The following is a 24,616-nucleotide window of genomic DNA, read 5'->3' as shown; positions in this document are numbered from 1 at the left end:
AAATGGAGCTGATTACTGTACAACAACACACAAAAACATTCTATACATTCTACTTAATGTGGTATAATTTACATAATTTCAGTATACACATACACATTCAATGTGACAAATGAAGGTAAGTGACCTTAACTTATTTTCCAGGTATTTCTACAGATGGCAGAGCTTTTAACATGTATCTGTATATACACATACAATCATTTACACTAAGGCTTCAAGCTAGGCCACTTATGTGAAACATTGCATGACTTTATTTTCAGATTCATATTCTGTCGTTCTGTTGCTCTTCTGGCATCTGTACTGATAAAATATGCGACCAGCACTAGTAATGGAAACAATAACCACATCAACTTGCAAGGGACAGAGCTGATATTTTCAGTTTATGCAAAATGCTTCAGCCAATGTACTGACTTGGCTGGGCACTAAAATCATCACAGATGTTCTGTGTGCAGAAAACTTTGAAATGACTGCTAATTTACATAACGATGACCTGTACACGGTAAACAAATGAACATAAGAAAACCTGCACAGTCAGTGGCCAGCCTATCTGCATGACCTGTTACTTCCTTACAACCCATCTCAGCAGCTCTGTTTGACCAACAAGAGGCTATCAGTGATTCTAAGAAACAGTTCAGAGTCTTCTGGGGTACCAAGACATGTTTCATCTACTCTTTGGAATCCTATGTCTTATGGATTAAGGGACTTCCATTTCTGCAGATGCTGTCAAGTCTCTGCTTAAAACATACTTAAACAAAGTGGCTAATGGCATTTAATTGTCTGATTTTAGTCTTCTCACAAATTCTGTATTGTCTGCACTTAGGTTTACTTATTATATTTATTTCTGTTTGTGATTTTAACCTGTTTTTATGTATCTATGGGTTGGTGTTTTTATTCACTATAATTTGTGCTGTGGTAATTCATATGACTCTTGCAACAGAAAGTTATTTAAAAATTATAATTTTTGTCACAAAAGGAGATAGAGATGCCTTAACATTGACCCCAAAACCTATAGCTGCTTATCCACTGGTGTGTGCTACACTTGCACCGGACACTAGGATCTACAGAGCAGTAGCCAGCAATAAAGCAAGTTGGCATAAAAAGGGTGCCACTCCACTCACATGGTGCAACCGCAGCAATAACTGCTGCAGGGCCATCTTTCTAGAACTGCCATGGTGTCACCATAACCTTTGACACCACATCAGTACCTTACTTAAAATATACCAACTCAATATTGACACAAAGCATGCTACTTAAGGACTGAAGTTCCTCAAACTAGACACTACATGGTAGAGTGAACAATACTGTTCATACACACATACTCAGCTATTCGCTTAGGTTTATGCCAGAAACTGCTCCTATGGCTGCTGTAACACAAACAGCAAAATCAGTGCAGTTTACATCAGGACAAACACATTTTCATAATAATACATTTACAGTACAAAAACCCAAGCTGTCATGTTGCTGAAGTTGAAATGAAATGGAGTTCCCCTTACTGTTTTGTAATCCTGCACAGATAAAGTGCCGTATGTGCTATCACTTACTGCTTTCATTACTGAACTCGCTGTTTTTATTTTATTACGTAAACATGATGACATTCTATGATAGACCAAGGTGTCTGCATTGTGTGGCTAACAAATTATTCTGAAAACATCAATGGAACTTGATGTCAGTTTGAGAAGGGATTGAACATCAACATCTGCAGGATAGACAGACTGGGACTACGCATTCAGATTCATTTTTCGCTATTCTCTACATTACAAATTACATCATTAACTCTTTTAAGCATAATTCTGAAATTATCTTTTACTTCCAACATCAAGACTTAGAAGTCAGCAGACCTGTTCCCACAGTTTATGTCTAAACAGAGCTTCCTCAGTAGAAAGCAACAAACCACTGCCCACCTTCTAAATTAATTAATTAATGCCGTTACAGAGATATGAAAATAAATCAAGGAACCAGAAATACCTGGCAGGAACTGAGTGTACAGGCAAATGTTCTATTTTATGTGTGTCTCACTATTGTGGTACAGCATTATTTTACGTGTGTTTCATGATTGTGGCACAGTGTTACTTTATGTGTGTCTCATGATTGTGGTACAGCATTATTTTACATGTGTCTCATGACTGCAGTACAGTATTATTTTATGTGGTACAGTGTTACTTTATGTGTGTCTCATGACTGCAGTACAGTATATTTTATGTGTGACAGCATTGTGGTACAGTGTTATTTTATGTGTGTCTCATGATTGTGGTACAGTATGCAGGAGAAGGATTCACTGGTCTGCATTCCAATAGGTCACTTAAAAATGTGCATGCATGAGCCAGTGAACAGAAACACGTCTGCGTATCTCATGTCCTTGCTGAAGCAAGTATCTTTGCACACGTGACTATGACTGCTAGATTTTTTCTGTTTAGTCCTATATGCATTTGCTATGCATTTTTATTTTACTTTAGTTAGTACCCATTACTACGGTAAATTTATCAAAGGCTTCTTGATGTGCTTAATGTTTCAGAACAGAGTTAGATTTTCCACTTACACTACAATGATGAGCTGGAAAAATGGTGAATTGTCTATAGCTAGCAAAATCTAGGGCTGTTCATCTCAGTGTATTGTTAAAGCACCTGTATGTCATTAGGCATTCATAAAAAGTGAGGTGAAATTTATTTTTTTCTGGAGAAATCTGTCTGTGTTTGTGATGCTTTGATAAAGGGAAGTTTGCAAATGTCTTCATATACATGCTTCTGAGTTGTGCCAGGATCTTTCTTTTTGAGTCATAATTATCTGGTCTGGGATGTCTGCATTTTGTAATACTATTTAAATAGACTAGGAAAAAAAAAACATGAATGGGTGATGAAAATACACCCCAGAAAAGTCTATGTCTACAAAAAATAAGTCAAACCCTGGGATTCAATTACACCTACGCTAAGTGTACACTGTTCTGAGTGAACAGACAACACAGGCGTTTCTCACTTCTTCTTCTTCCTAATTTTAATTTTCCTACTGATTTTCTTGCATATTTAAATACTGAGGGGGATTCATAAAGGTTACCACAAAGTGTAGACTACATGTGCACTTAGTGTAATCCTACGGAGTGACTAGAAAGCACAAAAAATGTGGTAGGGATGTTCTTGAATACAAACTGCGTACACTTGTACACTTAGTGTAGGCGTTAATGAATCTGGCCCATAACAAGTTTACAGAAAAAAATATCTGGAAAGTTGTCCCAGGATTTCAAGACTGCTGTACTGTTGAAAAATAAAATGAGGAACAGGAGGTAAACGAAAAGATGACTGGATGAGCCATCTGATTCCCATCAGCCATTGCTGAAGGCTTTTATAAATCACTAGTGAGGTACTCAGCATTTAAATAGCCTCAGTTTGACTAGGCACTACATTTAATCACCTGTGCTATGCAACATCAAAGCTTATGCTGAACTTGTAGACAGTATCTACATGCAGCATTCCACTTCTGAAGATGTGTGTTGTGCTACGGAGTCTCATTAGTTCAAGGACTGCTGCTATATGAGCTTTGCCTTCAGCTTGTCACTCAAGCAGTTACAAAATGCTTTATCCCATACCCATTCTGATGGGTAGTGGGTAACAATGTCACAAACATTTTCTCAGACTGTTTAGCATCTTTGGACTGCATTCTGCAAAAAGAAAGTATAAAAATAATTATATCTCCCTACAGTAAAGCTGAGTCTTCATTTTTAAAAAGTATTTAGATAAATACTTAAATTCTGAAGGAACTGTGTCTAAGCATGTCAGAATGTTAACTGTCAAGCAAATAATAATCTGAAAACGATGAATTATTATAATTATCTAAAAACGTGCGACTTACTTGACACTTTGATTAACACGAAAAAGAAAAAAAAAAAGAAAACACCTAGTCTTAAAGCAATGGCCAACAGAAGATGTACATAAATGAATAAATGAATGAATATAAGCAAATTTGATAGATAATCTGATTCTGCAACCTTCATGCAAATTCTTAAATAACTTCTAACAAACTAGACACTAGTTAGTAATACAACTACCACTGAAATACCATGTAAAAATTCTCAATTTTCAAACTAACCAAGCCAATTAAGATAAATGTTTTTTCCCAGCTGTGGTTTGCATACACATTCTATAGTTAAGTGACCTGAAGCAAAGGAGGTCATGTGACTGCAGCTTACATGGTGATGCCTCAACTATGAATACAGTTGAAAATTAAAGTTTTGAGGACTGAGCACTTTACTACGAAACTTAATTAAAGTTTTGAAGACTGAGCATTTTATTACCCAGAAGGAAAGTTTCTGGTACCTGTGCATTACATGGAGAAGTGCTCCCTAGTAAATTAAAAACTGCATGTAGGCCCTCACTTCAATTAATGTGGTAAGCAGAACAATCTATTTTGACAATGCATTCTAGTTCTAAATGGACAAAGTCCAAACTCTATGTTACTATTACGAAATCCAATGAGGAGCTATAAACACTGAGACCGAAAGGGTAGGTAACTGCTGAAATGCATACAGCTATACTGTAATGTGTACGACTGTGTAATTCACACCAGAATAAAAAGGATGAAATTCTTAAGTAGTGAAAGAAATAAAATGTGCCTTCATGTTTTCTTAGAAGAAAAAGAAAACATGAGTCTGATTCACAAGAAGCTAACTGGTTATTATTGGTGCTGACCCTGAAAGTCAACAAAGGTGGATAAAAGAAGTAAAACTGTTTAACATCTATATGGAAAATTTACTGTCAAATGGGTAGTCTGTTTGAGTCATAGTTGACCTCAGGGCTAAATATTTATATATGCATGTTAACGTTTAAGTGTTTGACAGGATGTGTAAGCTGCTACTACCTTCATCAAACCAGTATTTTTTTAATAATATAGTCATTATTTTCCAAAATAACTTCAGAAACACAATTTATCATACAAAATAATGCATTGTTTTGGGTACTAACAGCTGGTGTGCTAATTCAGCATTTTATTGTATCACAACGTTATTTTTCCCTGTACCACTGTAATGAGCACAAAAATAAACATGTCTACAGGGGCATGCATTCAGTTTGGATTAGAACGTTAGCACCATTAGCCTGGGTAAGGTATGAAATAAGACAATGTTTTAAAACAACTACAAATGTTAACAGTTTAGTAGTTTAATACAGCAAGGAGGATGAATCATTTTACAGATCAGTACATAAATTACAAAAAGTGCCTTTTAAACTTTTAGTGAAACAAGAGGAAATTCATAGCAGACATTCAAGACATATCAATACATGAATACCACAATACCTCTGTGTTTATCCTAGTCCCATATACAAAAACTAAATTGTACAAAATAAATTTAAGGGTTTCCATTTGTCCTTTGCTCCAACTACCAGCACAAACTTGTTCTTTTAGATAGTTTGTTCTTTAGCAAAGGTCAGGATGAAGTCAGTTTTAAGACAGAAATGCAAAAGCAGCTACTTTTTGAGTGGGTAGCTGGGCACCACGTGTTTGGCATCATCTGCCATGCTAATAAGCTGATTTAACATCCCAGATAAAATACCAGCTAAGCCACTATGAATGGCTCATTATTTCAGAGCCTTAGGAGGGGGATGCTGCTGTTAACTGCTGTATTTCCTCAATGCGGCTACTCCAAGAATATGCTCCCACACTGAATTCATAACCCGCTCACTTGCAATACTATTTCTGGCTATATACAATGAACAAGTGTTCCTGCTGCATTCCATGGAGGACTGATGTAGGCAGCATTTTGGATGAGCCATTTTAAGTTTTGTATGGGGACAACACCGTCATAGGGGAAAGTGGCTCTGCATTGCTCACCAGCTTATAAGTACAGCGTATCCAGCAAATGTCCTTCTTATATTTATTACAGTTCTTCAGAAATAGCAGTACTAGATCTATAAAAAAGTTAACTTGCATTAACATAGTACTTTTTGTCATTTTTGTGAACAATGGATTCATTTTCAGTTCTAAATAGGTTTTAAAAGTACAATATTAAATGCATTGCTCAATGTCAAAAAGCAAGCAAATGGTAGATGTAGTATTCAAACACAGAACTTTGCTGGGCATCTATATTATGGGACTGGTGCTCTTTCCAACCACACAGTAAGACTGCCTCCAAAACAGACAAAGGTGCATCTGTAAATTTGTCAGTGTTACATGCATTTAAAACATGGAAAACTTGCTTCACAGCACGGTCTGCTACACTTTCCCAACCAGTCTATTTGGGTTTATATCTTTAAAATGTTAGCCTAGTTTACATATATTCCAGTGCTGAAGCAGCGAATATTGCTTTTCTTTAGTAAAATTATACACATTTGTTCATTTTATCTTAGTGAAACAAACAGACAATCACATTCTTCTCTGAAATTCCCTACCAGCTAACAAAGCAGAGTGTACAGATACTAAGAAATACTCTGAAATGAAAAAAAAAAAAAAACATAAAGGATGACTGAACGTGCTTATAATCACAAAGTGGATGCAGTTATATCCCATACTGAAAATAAATTTCTAGTAGACAGAACTGCCCTATTGTCTCTGAGCTATGCATAGTAAAGTAACTGCACCATAGCTACCATAGCTGTTTTGTAATATAATGTGCCTAAGTTTCAGATGAAAGTTTTCTTACAATAAATTTGACAACTGTCAGACAACAAAGTAATACAGATCCTCTAGATTTGGCACAGTTAACACTTATCAGCGTTTGCTGTCATTCACTAACATGTAACACTGTCTGCTCCTGAAATCCTTGGCTTATGTGCTCTTAGTTTCACTTAATCCTCCATCCAAAGGAAAAAAAAAACAGTATCTATTTATATATATATAAATATTAACAAAATTATATACAAATTCCAGTTGAGGTAATAGATTCACAATACTTGTTAAATGCAACAAAATATGATTCATACCCAAATGATTACAAACACCCTTTTAATTACATTTTTCATCTAATTACTGGAACCCTGCATTATATGCACTGAAAAACTTTGAAGCAAAATAAAATTATTCTGAGTGGGTAACAAGATTTTGTTTACACATGTGAGATGGCAAGAGTTGAAATAGCCATAGACCACAACAGTATCAAACCAACTAGATTTTAAAACTCCCCTGTACATTGCATTAGAACCTAGTCAGAATCTCATTTCCAATCAGTTCATACACTAACACATGCAAAAAGTGATTCAGAGTGGACAGCTAGCTTTCAAAGATGCTGCTTGTTTACACACGTATCTGCAGCAAACATACCACAGAAAGGCAAGACTGGCAAATTCAAATAGTGCATCTTATACAACCCTAAGTAAAATAATCCATTTTTGGTTATTACTATTCTTAGGGTCTTGTGTAAGCATCTAAAAGTATGTTAACAGCTGTTATGCAGTCAATACACCAGAATGGATACCTTCAAGCAAAGAAACTAACATAATTTATATGAATAAAATATGGGCAGAGTGCTTCTAATAAGAAAATGTATCAAAGACCCGCAGGGCAAGAAAATGTGGGCTAAATTAATAGCTGTGCCCAAAATGTTGGTTAAACACAATCAGTTAGCCACAATTCACAGCTGCCTGTGACGTATCTGCCATCACTTTTATCACTTGTTTCACACAGCCTTGTCAGTTGTAAAACATAAAGCTTCCACTACAGATCACCCCGGGAATTAATCAATGGCTCTTCTACGTTACTGTGGCAGTGAAATCATACTTCAAGAATTACGGTTAGGGGTTGCTATTTGAAAGATAATACTGCAGTCTATTCCAATAAGAACAACTAAAAGTCACATCTTGCGAGTAAATATGACATTCCAATTTTTGCAGTTTCCTAGCTGAAAGGGAATCTGTGTTTATCCATGGAATGTCTGAATTCCGATTCATCAAATATCCATGGCACTCAAGTGAAATGCCTAAGCTGTCCTGGACCTACAGCAGTATTCCTGGAATATGCATACACTTAGTTCTGGCTCACTGTGCACCCATATGGATAGCTAATGCAGTAGCATGCTAAAGAGAACACTGAGTGGGATCTACACATGCAGGTTTGTACGACACTGTGTCTTCAGCTATCTGTTCCCACTCCAACCAAAAACCTGGTAAAATTATACAACTAAAATGACTTTCAGTTACATTGCTATCGCAGAAGGAAGGAATGGCTTGGGCAGTCATTCAGACTGTCAACAATGCTCCTGAAATGTATTTGGTTATATCATCTCAGCACTTTTTTTCCTAGATGAAGAAGATGTACACTGGCATTTGGGATTAGTATCTAGGGTACTGGTGTTACATGCTTTCTCCCCCAAGTAAATGCATGCTGAGAAACAAAGCAGTGGCCATCAGCACTGCAAAGATGTGTGGACGTGGACGTGTGCGTGTGTGTGTGTGTGTGTGTGTGTGTGTGTGTGTATGTATGTAAAGTACCTGCCAGTACATAAACAGCATCTGACACTAGACACATGCAAGCTACAATGACAGGATATCTCCGTAGTGAACGTGGCTTTACTCAACAACTTGCAAACTCAGAGAAAACTACAAATGCCGTGCACATACAACCATCTGAATCATGCCAGTAAATATTAGGAATAAAGGTGACCATAGGTGGAAAAAGGCATACCAGCTGTACAACAGCTCTGCAAAACAGTTAGTCAGTAACCTTAAAATGAGTCCATTACACTCTAAAAAGAGGCAAATATTTCACATTCTTTTCAATACTGATCAGTGCTTTGTAACACTGTATTTTAAATTCTGCATTTTAAACACAAACAAGATGCACTCTCTTTTGCCACACCCATATGGGTTACACAATCCCTGCCAACACAGTCTGTTTTAATGCCACCTGGGCTAAAAACTGCACTTAATAGACACAGAATATCAAATATGTTAGCATATTCTGATACTTGAATACAATCTCTGTCTATTTCAACCCTTGCACTATTGCAAAATTACCCTGGGCAATTTTTATTAATTTGTGCTGAAACTAGCAAATGAGTTCCATTTCTTTTTCCTAGTCTTCACAGCTCACCTTTCCCTTTTCAGTTCCCCTCCTGGTCCCTTCTTTTTCACCTCCAAAGAATTTGCCAATCTGGTCAAGCAGACCAGTGTCTCTTTGTCTACCACGAGCACTACTGGACATCCTGGCTTGGTCTGTGGTACTAGCTGTTGCCATATGCTTTGTTCCTTGCCCGTGAGAGGACAGTTTCTGTGTTGCCATCAAATCCGAGCCTTCTGATGTTACACCACTGTCTTCTTGGATGGTTTGAAGCTCATCTGACTCAGAGGGTCGGTCTTTGAAGGTGTTGTCCTCCCGCCCTGGTGCATCACGGGAAAAGAGGCGGACCAAGTGTGGGCGACAAGTTGCATCTGTTGCTGACTTGGCTTCATTCCCAACATTCTGTGGGTCCTCTGCACCCGTGGAGTCTGTCACCGCTGTCGTTTTAGAGGAGGTTCCATTGTTCTTGTTCACATCTGCCTCTGTATCTCCTGCAAACAACAAGGGAGATCTGTGAATACAGGCCTGTGACAAGCAGCAGGCTGGAACAATACAGTTATTTTATTTTTCTCTTCTCAAACCAGTCACTGCATGCAAAATTCATAGAATATATGTACTGCACTTTAAATTCGTATTCTAGCAGTGGAAAATGAAATGGCTATTTTACACAGTATTTAGTACATTCAGTTTTTCATATTATACATTAAAATTGTGGGACAAAACTTTTCTTCTTTATAACTGGATGTATCAAGGAAGTTATCTCATACTCACTGAAAACTGTAAATGAGATTATAGCACTTTCAGCATTTTGGAAAAATGCAGACACATTTCTTACTACAGCTGATACAATACTGCAGTTTTGCAACATGTATTAAAAAGCAGCACAATTATTCCTTAGAAAGCACTATTTTAAGGGATGCAGAAAACAAACAAGGGGCAAAGGGCCATCTGGCAAATTTAGATGCATGTCTATACAGGCTTTGCAGAGACAATGTATTGTGGTAGGAAGGACAAACAAGATAGATCCAGAATTTCTCTCCATCAGAAAATATGGCACTTTTCTGTGACCAGAACCTGGGAAAGACAGCTGCATTTATCTTACAAGCTAACCTATTTAACATCTAATTTGTTTTGCTGCTACCGCCAGAAGTTCCTTTACATATCCTAGTGTTATGTACCTATGTACATAGCTTATCTCTGACTGACCTGTCCTGCAACCTGAGTACATTTGGCAGACTGCTGCTGCTTTTCATAGTTTTGTGCACTGAGACACACAAGTCAACCAGATTACTCACCGCTAAAGTTTTCCTGAAGCAATGCCAGTCTTTCAGATGAATCTAGGCAAACTGCCAATCTGTCTGATGAGCAAATCTTCTGTTCTAACTATACCTGCAAGAAATCACATAAGTGAATGCATGCCCAGCTGGAGAGAGGTTAAGTCTCTGGCTATATCTGAAGAGTTTAAAGGAAAGCATAAATGCAGAAAGAGTAAAATGATGTAAAAGCAAATATTGCACCAAGACCAGACAGAATATGGTAAGTGTACTGAGTGATCTAGCAGCAGTATCAGAAACCCAGTGGAGATGTGACAGTTCCCTTAACACTGGTAATGCACCAGTGGACAGGAGGACATCACGTGTAATTCTGCTGTATAACTCAGGATTAAGGGAAGAGATGTAGATATACACAGCAATCATCCTGCAATTGGTAGCAAGATCACACTAAGTATTCTGATAATCAAGAGAAAAAACAAATGGATTTATAACTGAATGGTCATACACAAGACACCTGATCATACCTCTCAAACTCTTAGCACAAGAAATCTGGACAAAGCCAAAAATAATGGAAGGACACAAACAGGGACAGATTTTAAATATTGGTCTTTTAAACTTAGAAAGTTGCTAGAATAGCAAGATTTATGTCAGCGTGCATTTTCTGAAGGTAATAAAGTTTGAAACTCAAATGTATGTCATTATTTAGTGATTTCAGTCCTCAGTGATTTGCCAGAAAACCACAAAATTTACAAGGAAAAGGATAAAAATATGAGGCAAAAATCTAGACAATTTGGAAACATTTGGACAGTTGGGAGGAATGCACCTGATGCAATAGTAATGCAGGGTCACGAAGGTTCTAGACGAAGTGTCTAGGTCATATACCTGAACTCTGCTAGCCATATACAAATGTACTCCTGTACAAAATGGAGTGCATTATTTTAAAGAAGTGTAATTTCAGGTGAAAAGCTACGCATATGAATAGTGAACTGGTTACACATCGGTTCACAGACGGATTCAATACACAGGCCAGGTTTGTTAGGCTTCCTTATTTTAATCACACCAATGGAATGTCGGAGCAGACTGATTTTTTTCCCCAATAAGGCAACAAGAAAGAGCTGGTAACAGTCCTAGTTTAATGCAAATAAATATTTACCACTGAAAGTAACTATCTCATTCTGTTTATCAGAATAAGCCTGTACTGCTCAAAAGACTCACAAAGTTACTTGTGGCTAAGGCCAATCAGAAGAATGTCAGAGAAGACAGAAATAACACCTGCTGTAGGCCACAGTTATAGGCACAGTGTTTACCTAGCAAACCAGTCTTTAAGAAGGAAAATGCAGTGATGGAAGTTGGCTCCGGAAGGAACCCAGAAAAACTGCAGATGGAAAGCTTCAACAACAAGTTACACGAAAGGGCTCAAAGGATTAGCATAAAATAATGGGAAGTGGTAGCAAGTTAACCTCTCATTTAAGTTAATAAAAATAAGTTGCTCTGCTGGCATGGTAGTAAGGCATCCATCAACAATATTGGTAACCCGTAGCTGAAAAGGAATGAAGCTGAGAAGGAACACAACAGTTTTCAAGGACACAGGAAAAGGAGTCTAGGAAACTTGCTTGCTTTACATACATCTGGCAGAAATCTGTACTGTCATTAGAACTGGGGCAGTGTTTTATGAGTGGAGAACAGTAAAAATGATTCTTTTGCATAAAAGTGGCTCTAAGAAGGACTCCATTTCTTACAGATCTGTTTGCCTTGCCTTGATTTTTAGAGAAGGTCAAGGAAAAGATTCTGCAAAGGGGTCCGGATGACTCCCAGAATGCCAATTCTCTGTCCAGTGACTGACAGCATGGTTGCACACAAAGGTCTTGCCAGAAAAACTTGATTTGTTTCCTTGACTGGGTCACAGTGACATGGGACAAGAGAAGCCTTATGAATGTGATAAGCCCAGACTTCAGTGAGCCATTTAATGCTCTGTACCTTAACGGAGATTGGTAGTAAAATTCAAGGGTATGAGGCTGAGCCAATATGGGCCGATTGGACTGGGAAATGTTTGAGTGATGAGAAGTAAAAGCTGGTTATGGAAAGGGACAAGGACGAGAATCAAGTTTGTAACGCCAGCGTGTTCCGTGCCGGGGATAATACTTGTGTTAGATATCAGATATAATTTGGGCAGCATTACTGTGTGGGCTGATGACGTCAGGATGAATGCGGCAGTTTTATACTGGGTAACAGGGGGTAAATCATCTCAAGGCAGAGTGTAGCGGTCTGTATGGTGGGCAGATTAGCAGCAGATGAAATGCAATATAAATAAATTCCAAGACTATGCACTTTGAAAGGGGCACTCTTAGAAAACATATGGTCTTAGAGGGCTAACATTAAACAGGACAAAGGAATGAATTTGGGGTCAGTTACCCTCAATCCTAAGCTGAACAGCTCCATGTATTTTGGGGATGAGCAGCAAAGGGATTGGACTTCAGAAATGCATTAATCATCCTTCTGTTGTACAAGGCATTAATTAGTAAGGTTACATCTGGAATACTGTGTACAAATACAGAAGTCACACAAAGGTAGGACCAGTAGAAAAACACTGTGTAGTAGTTTGCACAGAAGATTACAGTTGTGAGCTGTTAACAAACTGATTCCTGTGGTATGAGGTTTGATTCCTACAGCCTTCATCTGCTTTGTGTGTGACCTTCCCTTAACCAAAAAAAGTTCTGCAGCAAATTGGGAATTTGGGGTAGGCTCTTTAATGGCCTCTTGGACCGCATGTCTAGTAAAGTACAGTTGTGTACACTTACCATAAATGTAGATGTTCGAGTGTATTCACTGTTGCAGTCATCACACTTGGGTTATCTGCCTGCAGGTAGCCCTCAGTTGGCCCGAATACCAGACACTTAGCATTTCTGCGTCAGATGCTGTTGCTTCTTCCATGACGTCAGGTTGTCAGGGGTATAAAAACAGGCAGCCGACGCCATTACATCAGTTTTTCTTGCCCCAAATGTCAGGAGCCCCCAAAGGGTAGCAAGTATATGGTGGGGAAAACACCAACAGTAAAAAGTAAATACCAATACCAGTAGGAATAGCAAGAGATAGAGAAAACCAGGGGGCTGGAGGGAGAGAAATCAGGACTTCAACAGTGAATACACTCGAACATCTACATTTATGGTAAGTGTACACAACTGTACTATGTTCTTCGTGTTTCACTGTTGCAGTCATCACACTTAGATTGATTCCCAAAGCTGAGGAAGGGTGGAGGCAGTCAAGAAGAGTTAGGGCTGGCTAGTAGGCCTTGCAAGACTGCTATAGCAAATCCTGCCCTGGATTTGGAAAAGATAGGCAGGTGGTAATGCTTGGTGAAGGTGTGTACAGAACTCCAGGTAGCAGCTTCCAGTATGTTCCTTGTAGGGACACCCCTGAGAAATGCTGTAGAGATAGATGTAGCTCTAGTGGAATGTATTCTGATCCCGAGGGGTTGGTTTTCCATGATGCTTGAAGCAGAAATGGATGCAGTGTGCTATCCATTTGGAAATGGTTTGTTTTGAAATGGTCTTGCCCTCTGCCCCTGTTGCAAAGCTGACTAGCAGCTGGTCAGATTTTCTGAAAGGCTTAGTCCTATCAAGGTAGAACCTGAGCTGTCTGTGCATGTCCAAAGAGTGCAGGATCCTTTCCCCTTTATTTTGAGGATTAGGGAAAAAGGTTGGCAAATGGATGGATTGGTTGAGAGCCACACTGGACACCACTTTAGGCATAAAGGAAGGGCTAGTTCTGAGGGAAAACCTGTCAGCATGGAAAATAATGAAGGGTTCCACAGCCATCAGCGCTTGTAACTCAGACACTCTTCTAGCTGAAGTAATGGCTAGAAGCAAGGCTGTTTTCCAAGAGAGGAATTTTAACTCTGTTGAAGCAGCAGGTTCAAAAGGGAGAAGCTTGAGCTTTTCTATAACAAAGTTAAGGTCCCAAGCGGGGTGGGTGCTCTCCCTGGTGGCCTTAAGTTGTTTGTCCCTCTCAGGAACTGTTTGATGAGCGGGTGAGAGAATAGATGTGGCTCAGTATTGTAATGAACCGAAATGGCAGAGGCATGGATCTTAATGGAGGAGAAGGATAGGCCTCTGTGTAGTAGGCAATCCATGATTAGAGGTAAGGAGGGTAGTGCTGTGTCGTTTCCTTTAGACTGAATCCAAGAACAATACCTTTTCCACTTTTCAGCATAGGATTTCCTAGTACTGGGCCTTCTGGCTTCGAGGATGATGTCCAGCAGTTGCTTGCTTAGGGTTGCTGGTGGAGTATTTAAGGACTAAGCCAGGCTGCAAGATTTAGGGTTTGCAATTGTGGATGCAAAATCTGTCCCTCCTGCTGTGAAAGCAGGATTGGGGTCTGGTGTAGGTGCCAGGGTGGCACCGTTGTGAGGCTCCGCAGGAGTGGGTATCAGTGCTGGTGTGGCCAGTCCAGCGCAATCAGAATTATTCTTGGCCTGTCTTATTTTATCTTGAGTAATTCTCTTGAAATAAGGGGCAGAGGGGGAAAGGCATAAATTGAGAGGTTTTTCCATTGAAAGGATAGGGCATCCACCTTCCAGGCCCTGCTGTGAAGGTTCCTGGTGCAGAATTTGGGTAACTGGTGGTTGTCGGGGGCGGCAAAGAGATCCACCTCTGGGGTCCCTCATTTCTGGATCTGAAGGTTGAAGGTGCTGGGCTCCAATTTTCACTCGTGTGGGTCTAGGATATTTCTGCTTAAGTCGTCTGTCAGTGAATTTTGTTTGCCTGGCAGGAATTGAGCTTGTACATGAACTTGGTTGTCCAAAGCCATGTTCCACAGGGCCATGGCTAACCTGCAGAGTGGGTAAGAATGTGTTCCGCCTGCTTGTTGATGTACCACATAACTGTGGTGTTGTCTGTTTTTATCAGCAGTTGTCCTGGAAAGAGTAGGTATCTGAAAGCTGTCAAGGCATTCTGTACAGCTAGCATCTCTTTTTGATTGATGTGCAGGAGAATTTGCCTTGGGCTCCAGTGGCCCTGAATACATTTGCCTGCCATCCATGCATAATCTGATGTGTCTGTGGAGGTCTGGGCGGTGTGGGGTTGAGTAAAATGCAGTCCCTTGTTGTGGTTGCATGCTTCTGCCAACCAAAGGAATTCTGTCCTTAGACAAGGTTTGATAGGAATGACTGTTTCCAGGTCCTAAGAATGTTGGCACCAAAAACTTTTTAAGTACCAGTGAAGTTTTCTCATATGCAGTCTTGCATATGGAATTAGCAGAATGCATGAGGCCATGAACCCTAGGGCTTGCAGTATTTTTCTTGCAGATAGCTGGGTTCTGGTGGCCCTTTGTTTGAAGTAGTCTGTCAGACAGACTTGTTTTTCTGAAGTGAGGAATGCCATCTGGGAAGTTGTGTCCAAGCTTGCACCCAGGAATACAATCTTTTGACTGGGTACCAGTTGTGATTTATTTTCGTTGATGGTGTACCCCAATGAAGTTAGAAGGTTTTTTACAAATGTCAGGTGCTGAAGCAGCAACTCCTGACTGTCCGCCTGAATCAGGCAGTCATCCAAGTACGGGTAAATTTGGATATTTCTCTGCCTGCAGTATGCAATGGTTGGAGCCAGGCATTTTGTGAATACTCTGGGCGCAGAAGATAAGCCAAAGGGAAGTGCAGAGAACTGATAATGCATAGACCCTGCCCTGAAACGCAGATATTTCCTGCATGACTCCCTTATGGGGATGTGCAGATAGGATTCTTTTAAGTGTAGGGTGACTAACCAGGCATTCTTGGCTAGCATAGGGAAAAGCTGTTGCAGGGCAAGTATCTTGAATTTTGGTACAATCAGGAAGGTGTTGAGAATTGAACGATCCAGGATTGGGCACCAAGAGCCTTCTTTCCTGGGTACCAGGAATAGTCTGGAGTAGAATCCTTGACCCCTCTGTTCTACTGGGAGAGGCTGAATAGCTCTGATATTGAGCAGGGAAAGTACTTGGTTTTGAGCCTCTGCCCACTGGTTTGGAGGAAGGTCTGGAAACCCACTTGGGGTTGGCAATGAATGGAAATAAAATTTGTACCCCTGGGTTACAATGTTGAGGACCCATTGGTCCTGAGTGATGAACATCCAGTTTTTTGCATGAAGGGCAAGTTTTCCTCCTAGGGGCACAAGCAATTGGGCAGGGCTGGGAAGCAGAGTTGAGAAGTCATTGTGAGCTTTTTCTATAAGGAGGTGGCTTACCACTCCCTGCTCTAGCGGTGGGGGCACTCCATTGCTTAGATCTCTGCATACCCTGAGACTGTTGTCTGGGTGGTTTGTTTCCCCTGGGTCTTGTTTGGGAAGGCCTGGAGGGGGCTGGAAAGGACTGGTGTTTTGAAGGGCAATGTCTACTGAATCTAAGTGGCTGCACTTGTAGGAATTCTTTAACAGTTTGCATAGATTTAGCCTTTTCTTCCATCTTTTTAAGAACTTCTTCTGCTTTGGTGCCAAACAAACAGTCCTTATTTAAAGGAGCATCTAGTAATTTAGATTTGACATGATCTGGCAAGGCCTGCTCCTTCAGCCAAGCATGTCTTCTCAGTACACAGCCAGTGATTGCTGCCCTGCAAGATGCTTCCAGGACATCAAAGCCACACTGCAAAGTATGCTTACTAACTAGGTTTGCAGAGTGCATAAGCTCCTGCAATTCTTTATTTTCTGCACAATCTGGAAAAATTACCACTTTTTGTTTAATAAGTTTCATAATATGTTGCTGGTATTTCAGCATGTGAAACTGGCTATTCAATGCCCTGATAGCAAGAGTTACAGAGGTATATACCTTCTTACCCCATCTGTCCAAAGCTCTGGAATCCCTGTCCGAAGGGATAAGATTTTTGGCTGTAGTAGCCTTAATACCTTTAGGTCCCTGGGAAATGATCTCTGGATCAGCAGTAGGATTCTTGAAAAGAAACTTGTGAGAAGCAGGTACTCTGTAGTACCTGTCTGGTTTCCTAGGGGCCGGAGGTAAAGTGTCTGGAGTAAGACTGAATTCCACGAAAACATCATCCACAACATCCAGGACAGGGGGTATAGCTAAAGGCCTGTACTGAGGCAACTCAAAATTCTCTGAGTCTCTTTTTGGACTGCGGATAGTCTTGGTATTCCCAATGGAAATGCTCCCTTAAAGTATGCAAGTTTTCACCAAAAGAGAAATCCTCTGGAGGGGAGGCAGAGGGAATGGATTCCTCTGCATCTGAATCTTCATAGGCGGATAAGGGCATGTCTTCATAATCAGAAAGGTCAGAGTCATCGGACTGCTGGTCTGTAGAACCTGAAGGGGACTGGAGTATTTGTCTCTTAGCAGGGGAAGGCTGGCTTCCCCTAATCAGTGTAATAAGGTCTTCAGCCATTCTAAGCATTTGTTTTTGTGGCATGGGTGCCTAAGCATGCGCTTTGTTCGCCGGTTTTCTAGGTGTAGTGCGTACTCTGGGCCTAAGAAACTCGGTAGTTTTGGTTAAAAAAATAAGTTGTCGGTTTGATTCAAACATCGGTAGGATGAAAAACTCCCTCAGAAGCTGGTGCCTGCACAGAGGCTCCAGACCCATCTAAGGTAGAGACATCCACTGGTTCCATAGTCGAAGAAGCATCTCGCGGCATACCGGACTCTGACTGGATCTCGGTAGAGGCCTGCAAATCCATAGAAGAGGGCATCAGGGCCTGCAAAGGCACCTCATTGAGTACCGGCGGACTGGCGACTAGCTTAACGGGAGTATTGTCGGCAGTTTTGGACCTATGCGGTCTGTCTCTGTCTTTATTTTTATGTTTTTTCGGAAGATCGGTAGTCGGATGGTTTACCAAAGCCATTTCAGAATACAGAGATCGACAGCAAAAGAATTTAGTGACAAAGATAGCCCGACGACAAATGGTTCGGGCATTAAACAAGGCACAAAATCGACAGCGAGGGACGTCGTGGTCTGGGCCTAAACAGGTGACGCAGTAAGAATGAAAATCTCTGTGAGGTATTTGCTTTTCACAGGCAAGACAATTGTTTACTTTTTCTGACATTGGTTAGAGTAAGAAAAAAGAATCCCTTACAGGATACTTAGCTTTAGAAGACTTCAGGGTTATTCAACTCGAATATGAAAAATTCAGGTAGCGGCCGACCGGCACTTGCAAACTGCTTTTACTTTGGGCTTCTCCTCAGCAAGAAAGACTGATATAATGGCGTCGGCTGCCTGTTTTTATACCCCTGATGACCTGATGTCATGGAAGAAGCGACAGCATCCGACACAGAAATGCTAAGTCTCTAGTATTCGGGCCGACTGAGGGCTACCTGCTGGCAGATAACCCAAGTGTGATGACAGCAACAATGAAACACGAAGAACATCTACCTACAAACAAAAGGCATGGAAGGGCTGTGGCATGAGGAGCATAGGAGAGTCAGACATAAATACATCGGATGACAGAATAGAAGCAGTGTTTACTGTAGACAACAAACATGCACAAACAGAGATGCACTACTTAGGGCCAAGTGAGAAGGGTACTGCTGAAGAGGAAGAATGGGGAGGGGGGCTATACCTGGCAACTGAGAGAGGGACAGTTGAAGTCAGGCTTGCTGGAGAAAGTATTACTTCATACAGAAGAATGAATGTAATTTGTGGAATGTAATGTCTAAAGAAATCAGACACTGCGGCTCACAAGCAAGGTTCAAAGCTGCTTACGCAAAGAAACAATGCAATAAGAGAAGCAGCAGTTGTACAGCAGTGAATAGCAACACTTCCATGGACTTACTGGATTGTGGATTTTCTTTTGTTGGCATGTTCAAATGTTTGTTGTTGTTGCTTGTCTTTCGGCTTTTTCCCGATAAGGGGTCGCCACAGCGGAACTCCGGTCCACTAATGACTGGCAGTAGATTTATACGAAACGCCGAGGTGCCAGCTCGACGCCCAACCTTCAACGAAGGCACGCCCATTTACGCACGCATGTCTTTCGAATGCTACTCAACCACGGGGAGGACATGCAGACTTCACACAGAAGGCACTCCCAAGCCAAGCCGAGAATCGAACGGGAGAACCTCTTGCTGTGAGGTAACAACGCTATGTAAAATACAGTGCAGATTAGCAGTATGCAGTACCCATAAGCATAGTCTTTGACAATGTTAGGAACATGCACTGCTAAAGGTCTCACCATTTTTCACTTGTCAGTCTTCAGTAAATTATACAACACATTACAATGTATGTAGAACAACCAATGAGTTAAGGCCTGGTATATACTATGTTTTTTTCTCAAAATATTCTTATTTTACGTACTTCAACAAAGACAAATGAGAATATCAATATAGTTGATTTTGCAAATTTATTGGTGTAGAGTGTATTTTTTAAAAATCCTCAGTTTAAGTATTTTAGCATAGACAAATGAGGATATCAAAACAGCTGCTTGTGCACATTTATTTAATATGCTACTTTGTATTCTACATCTTGTATACATTGTTTCAACAGAGCATACAGTTATGATTTAAAAAGGAAGTCTTAAGAGAACAAGTGCAACAAAAAAATCAAGTACATATCAAATACCCCAAAAAGTAGGATAGAAGACTGACACTGCTACTCTGTCTCTCTCACTTGTTCCCCTGAGTCTCACATGGCTCTTAGAGTAAACGTGCAAGCCACTACCATCTACAGTGTGCAAGGCAAAAGATGGAAACAGAAGTACGTTGCCAGGGATTTTTTTCCATATCACACATGCACACACTCACAATTATTGACAATTTAGAGTCTCCTGTCCAACCACTGTAAGTTTCTTTAATGTGGGAAACCAGAGCACCGGTAGAAAACCTGTGCAAACACAGGAAGGACATCCAGAGTCTGAACCCCAGCTAAGAACTAAACCAGAGAACCTCTTGCTAAATAATTATTAAATGTTACATTAAGAAATACGTTAAATATAAAGAAAGCTAAGGTTCTGTAGAAGATGCAGTGGTCTAGACAGTAGTCAGAATATTCTTTTTTCAGTCTCTCTCGAAGATATTTTAATCATTGTGTTTCATTAGAAATGTCTGTAAACTGTAACAGGCATAGTATTCCTTCACAAACATCTGAAACCGAAAAAACACCCTAACGGGGGAAAAAGCAATACAAGACTCCAGAAACATAGTGGATAGACTTGGCAGAGGGAGCTCTGCTGCCTAGAAACCTTACACTTGTTTTGTGTGCTAAGGCCAGATTTCCAACAACAGGTGAAGGTGTGAGACACAGACCATATCAGAGCAGACAGATTTCTTACTCTGGTATGCCATAAAAACAAGTGACAGGCACCCTATATAATATTGGTTAACTTCTCAGCAGCAGGATAAGGGGACGAGTCATGAAATGTAGACTCATAAGTTTCGAGCTTGTCTTTTCTCCCAGCACTAAAATTCAACAGAGTTCAAAGAAACAAAAAAGTGGTCATTCTGAAATCAAAATTTATGACATATTTATGGAAGTGCAACTCTTTTGAATCTTCCCTCCTGAATAACTGAATTACAAACAAATGAGAAATAGTTTGTCGATTTCTGTACATTGAAATTGTTATTCAAAAATAACTATACAAAACAAAAATAAGCTTTTATTTTCAAGGCAAGACCTCTTATACCCTGATGTCTGGGATTACTTAGTTATGTATACCATCTTCATGGATGCACAAAAATTACACCCTCGAACAGTGCAGTGTCTTGCACAGTGATCACATTCCGGATATAGTAATATACAAATCTAGTATGGTGAACAGCAATTTGATTAAAGAAACTAAATAGGATCGTTCAACACAATACAAAAAAATAAGTGTTTTGAGCAAGTGCATGGAAACATTTTTGATCAGTGATTCTCCTGGTTTGAATTCAAGAAATAGACCAAGAAAACTATTTGCCTTGTTCAAATACTAAATTCTAAACATCTCTCTGATAAAACTTAGATGTGCATAAAATGGCCTTGTACTATTAAATGTAATAATACAATGAGAGCTACTTTAGATTTAAAAATGAAAGCACTGAATGGATACAGCAGTCAGAGTACTTACTATAAATCCTGCATTACCAACAAAAATCAATTTGGTAACTGCATTGCTATACAAATCAGTGTTGTTAATAAAAACAAGTTATGGCTACCATTGTATGCCATTGTTAAATGAAGACACTAAAAGCAGCAAACTATCACTTACTGATAAACAACCGCTAAAATAATAGTAATATTCATTGCATGAGGAACTTATCACTCTATCAAAACACCATTCTGAAGTTCTTATAAGAAAATGAAAGAATTTGCAAGCGATGTATAGTACATTCATTTATTATGTTTACTTCTGTTAAATGTTGTTAAACCTTGTTTAGTTCAATAATGCATGTTTATCCACAGCTGGCTTTGACCGGGCATAAATGCTTAAATTACAGTCACCATATATAAAACTTGTAATATTCACACTGAATACTGCTGAAAGATAAAACCTTTCACATTAAAATTGCAACCTTTGGAATGCTTCAGGAATTAAAAGCAACTGAATACAGAAATGAAATGCAGATAACATCCCAAAACTACTTCATACAGTGATATATTCATCCTACAACAAAATTGAGACCCTCAAGTTCCAGGACTGAACAAACAATTTGTGTGTGTGTGTGCGTGTGCGTGTGCGTGTGTGTGTGTGTGTGTGTGTGTGTATACACACACACACACACACACATATATATATATATATATATATATATATATGGGTTCACTACATATGACCGAAAGTTCATATGACCGAAGCCCATTTGACTGAGATCAAATGACCGAAAGTTAATTTGACCGAAAACCCATATGACTGAAAACTCATTTGACCGAAAAACAGCACTGGCAGGTACATGCCCTGTTCCCCACTGTAGTGCAACCCTGGAGTGAGAATATAAATTTGGGGGTGTGTGGGGGGCACAGCAACCAGTTGTTACTGATGTTGTATGTTCTACGGCATTTTTAATGGCTACACATGTATATAATAGTGCATAAACTGCAATTATGTGGGGGGCTATGCCCCCCCCCAACAATATATTCTCACTCCAAGGTCCAACACCCCCACTAGCCTTCACTCTTCCAAGTTCACTGTTCTATTCCAGGTGGATTCCCTGTCCATGCCTGCTCACTGTCCCTCTTCAAGAGAAATCTTGATGAGTGGATGGGAAAAACAAAATTCACCCCAGGGATCACTCCACTGGCTTTACTCGACAGAGGCACTGGAAACTAAGGTCGGGTGGCACAATGCCAGGGTAATCCTATGGGCTAGGCTTTTAAAGGCTCCAGGGCCATTAGCTTAGTACACACCTATGAACCTATGAACCTGTGTGAATGGGCACTTCAGCAGTTCTCTTTTAACTTTTATTATTTATTTTTAACTATTTATTGTTTCAGCCCCATTGATGTTGCTTTGAAATAACATTTTTACAATATTGTATATTTTGTTTTAAGCATCTAAATGCATAAATACAATGAACAAATAAATACATTTAAACCAATAAAATGGTTACAAGGATAGTCTTCATAGACAAATACCAGAAATCTGAATACAACAATGAATAAACTTGGTTCAGAACACATCTATGTTTAGAAGTACAAGAGGTTAGCTCATCACAGTGACACCAACTATATCAGATGTTTCTAATATTCACAATGCATGATCCAAATGTTTCAGTAAGAGGGACATTTATTTATTTTTGATTCATTAAACACGAGTCCCTTTTACAGCTGATCCATGTGCAATTCTGGATAAGTGATTTTCTCAAATGTGTGCTATATGCAAGTGAAGTAGTCAGAATCAAACCGGTACTTCAATGGGATAGTGGTTAGTAGCTCATAACCTTAATCACCTCTGCTATATTGCTAGTTAAGAGTGTTGGATCCTGTGGAACAAAACACCTGGCAACCACGACATGTCCATATGTCTTGTGTGGAGTCTGAGGGTTCTCTGATTTGTACAAACCACAAAGCTACTGCAGATAATATCTCAGTGTGTATGACTGGATTAGACAGAAACACAAGAGAGCTAATGAAGCAGAGAGTTACATCTGTCTGGATTACAAAAGGGCAGGAAGGACAATGCACATCCCTCCTTTCAGAGCTTTGGGCTTTAAATTAGGAGTCTAACAGGAAGGGACGAAAGGCATAGGGCAGGCTACCTTCAGTACCAGTGCTACACAGTGGCATGTGAATAAATTTTGTTTGGCACGTCATTAGAGACCAGCAGAAGGGATTATCTTTGCTTGGTAAGAGCATATACTTGCTTTTTATTTTTTAACCATGTGAAAAAGTTTCTTGCAAACTTGAGCTAATTTACTGGCTGCAGTTAATGACACATAGTTACTGTATGTAAAATATATGTATGTGCGTGCATGTCCATGTATTGTAAACATCAATTTCCATAAGGCACCCCCTGGAAAATAAAAAACTTAAATACTTGCAAAGGCACAAAACAAGTCTGTTAGCTGCTGATCTGCAAAGTCAAGTATACTACATGTGGCAATTATTGTTACTTTACAATAACGGTGGCAGACACTTGCAACAAACAGGAAATGCTAAGAAATATATATACCCATAAGCATAAGTGGTCCTTGTAGTGTATATGCCTTTGAGCTTCTCTTCTTGTAGATGTCGTATGTGATTTCAGACAATAGCAGTTTGTGCGTGCGTGTGTGTGTGTGTGTGTGTTTAAATGAAGACATGTTAACAATACCCATCTGTAAACTGAAGCTCAGCAAGCTCTGCAAGTGTTTATGTTACAACAAGGGCAGCAAGACAGCTGTAAAGGGCACACAGAACTATATGTTTGTAGAAGCATTTGTGTCCCTTTTTTAGCCGACACAATTTAGCAGTTTAGCCCCTTGATGCTTAACTTTTTATGGACCACAGGCTGATACACTGACCACAGTGGGAAGAAGGGTAAAGGAATATTTTTTTTTTTGTTACTGCTATGACAGTGGGATCTTTTAACATATTATTCCTTTAAGTATTTTTAATATTATTCTACTAAAAGGGTGACAAATGTCCAGAGATTATAAGAGGAACTAAGAAATGCATGAGTACACCTGCAGTCACATCCCTTATATTTTCTCATAATTTTCCTGTTTAGCCTAGAAACATTTAAATCTTGAGCCGCTTGCGGCTGGTATGATAGAAACAATGGGAAGTAGTATTTAAACAGTTCACACTTGATTACGATCAGCTGTGTAAAAAAAAACTATTTGATGTGCCTGTTATCTAGCATGTGGTGTGTGTGGGATACAAAGAAGTAGGGAGTGGAAAGTCTCAACTGTAGTTCTGTGAAACGGTACTTCAATTAACTATGTGCTGAAGTTCGTCCAAATACTGTGACTGTGTCTATGCACTAATTCTGGATTAGTGCAAGTAAGACGTT

General features: G+C 39.7%; 1 protein-coding gene across 2 annotated transcripts in view; it reads right to left on the bottom strand.

The window, feature by feature from the left end:
• Nucleotides 1-24,616, bottom strand: part of LOC122798288 (myelin basic protein) — an 809,205-nt gene that overhangs the window by 138,610 nt on the left and 645,979 nt on the right. For both annotated transcript variants that reach the window (XM_044067101.1, XM_044067102.1), the window contains exon 3: nt 9,004-9,461. In XM_044067101.1, coding sequence (XP_043923036.1) covers nt 9,004-9,461 — 458 coding nt within the window. The remainder of the gene's footprint in view (nt 1-9,003; nt 9,462-24,616) is intronic.

The sequence above is a fragment of the Protopterus annectens genome, chromosome 3.part1 (genome assembly GCF_019279795.1).
Source record: "Protopterus annectens isolate FY-2018-M chromosome 3.part1, PAN1.0, whole genome shotgun sequence".
Classification (NCBI taxonomy): domain Eukaryota; kingdom Metazoa; phylum Chordata; order Ceratodontiformes; family Protopteridae; genus Protopterus; species Protopterus annectens.
Note: the sequence above shows the minus strand (reverse complement) of the source record. Positions and strands in the feature narration are given on the sequence as shown.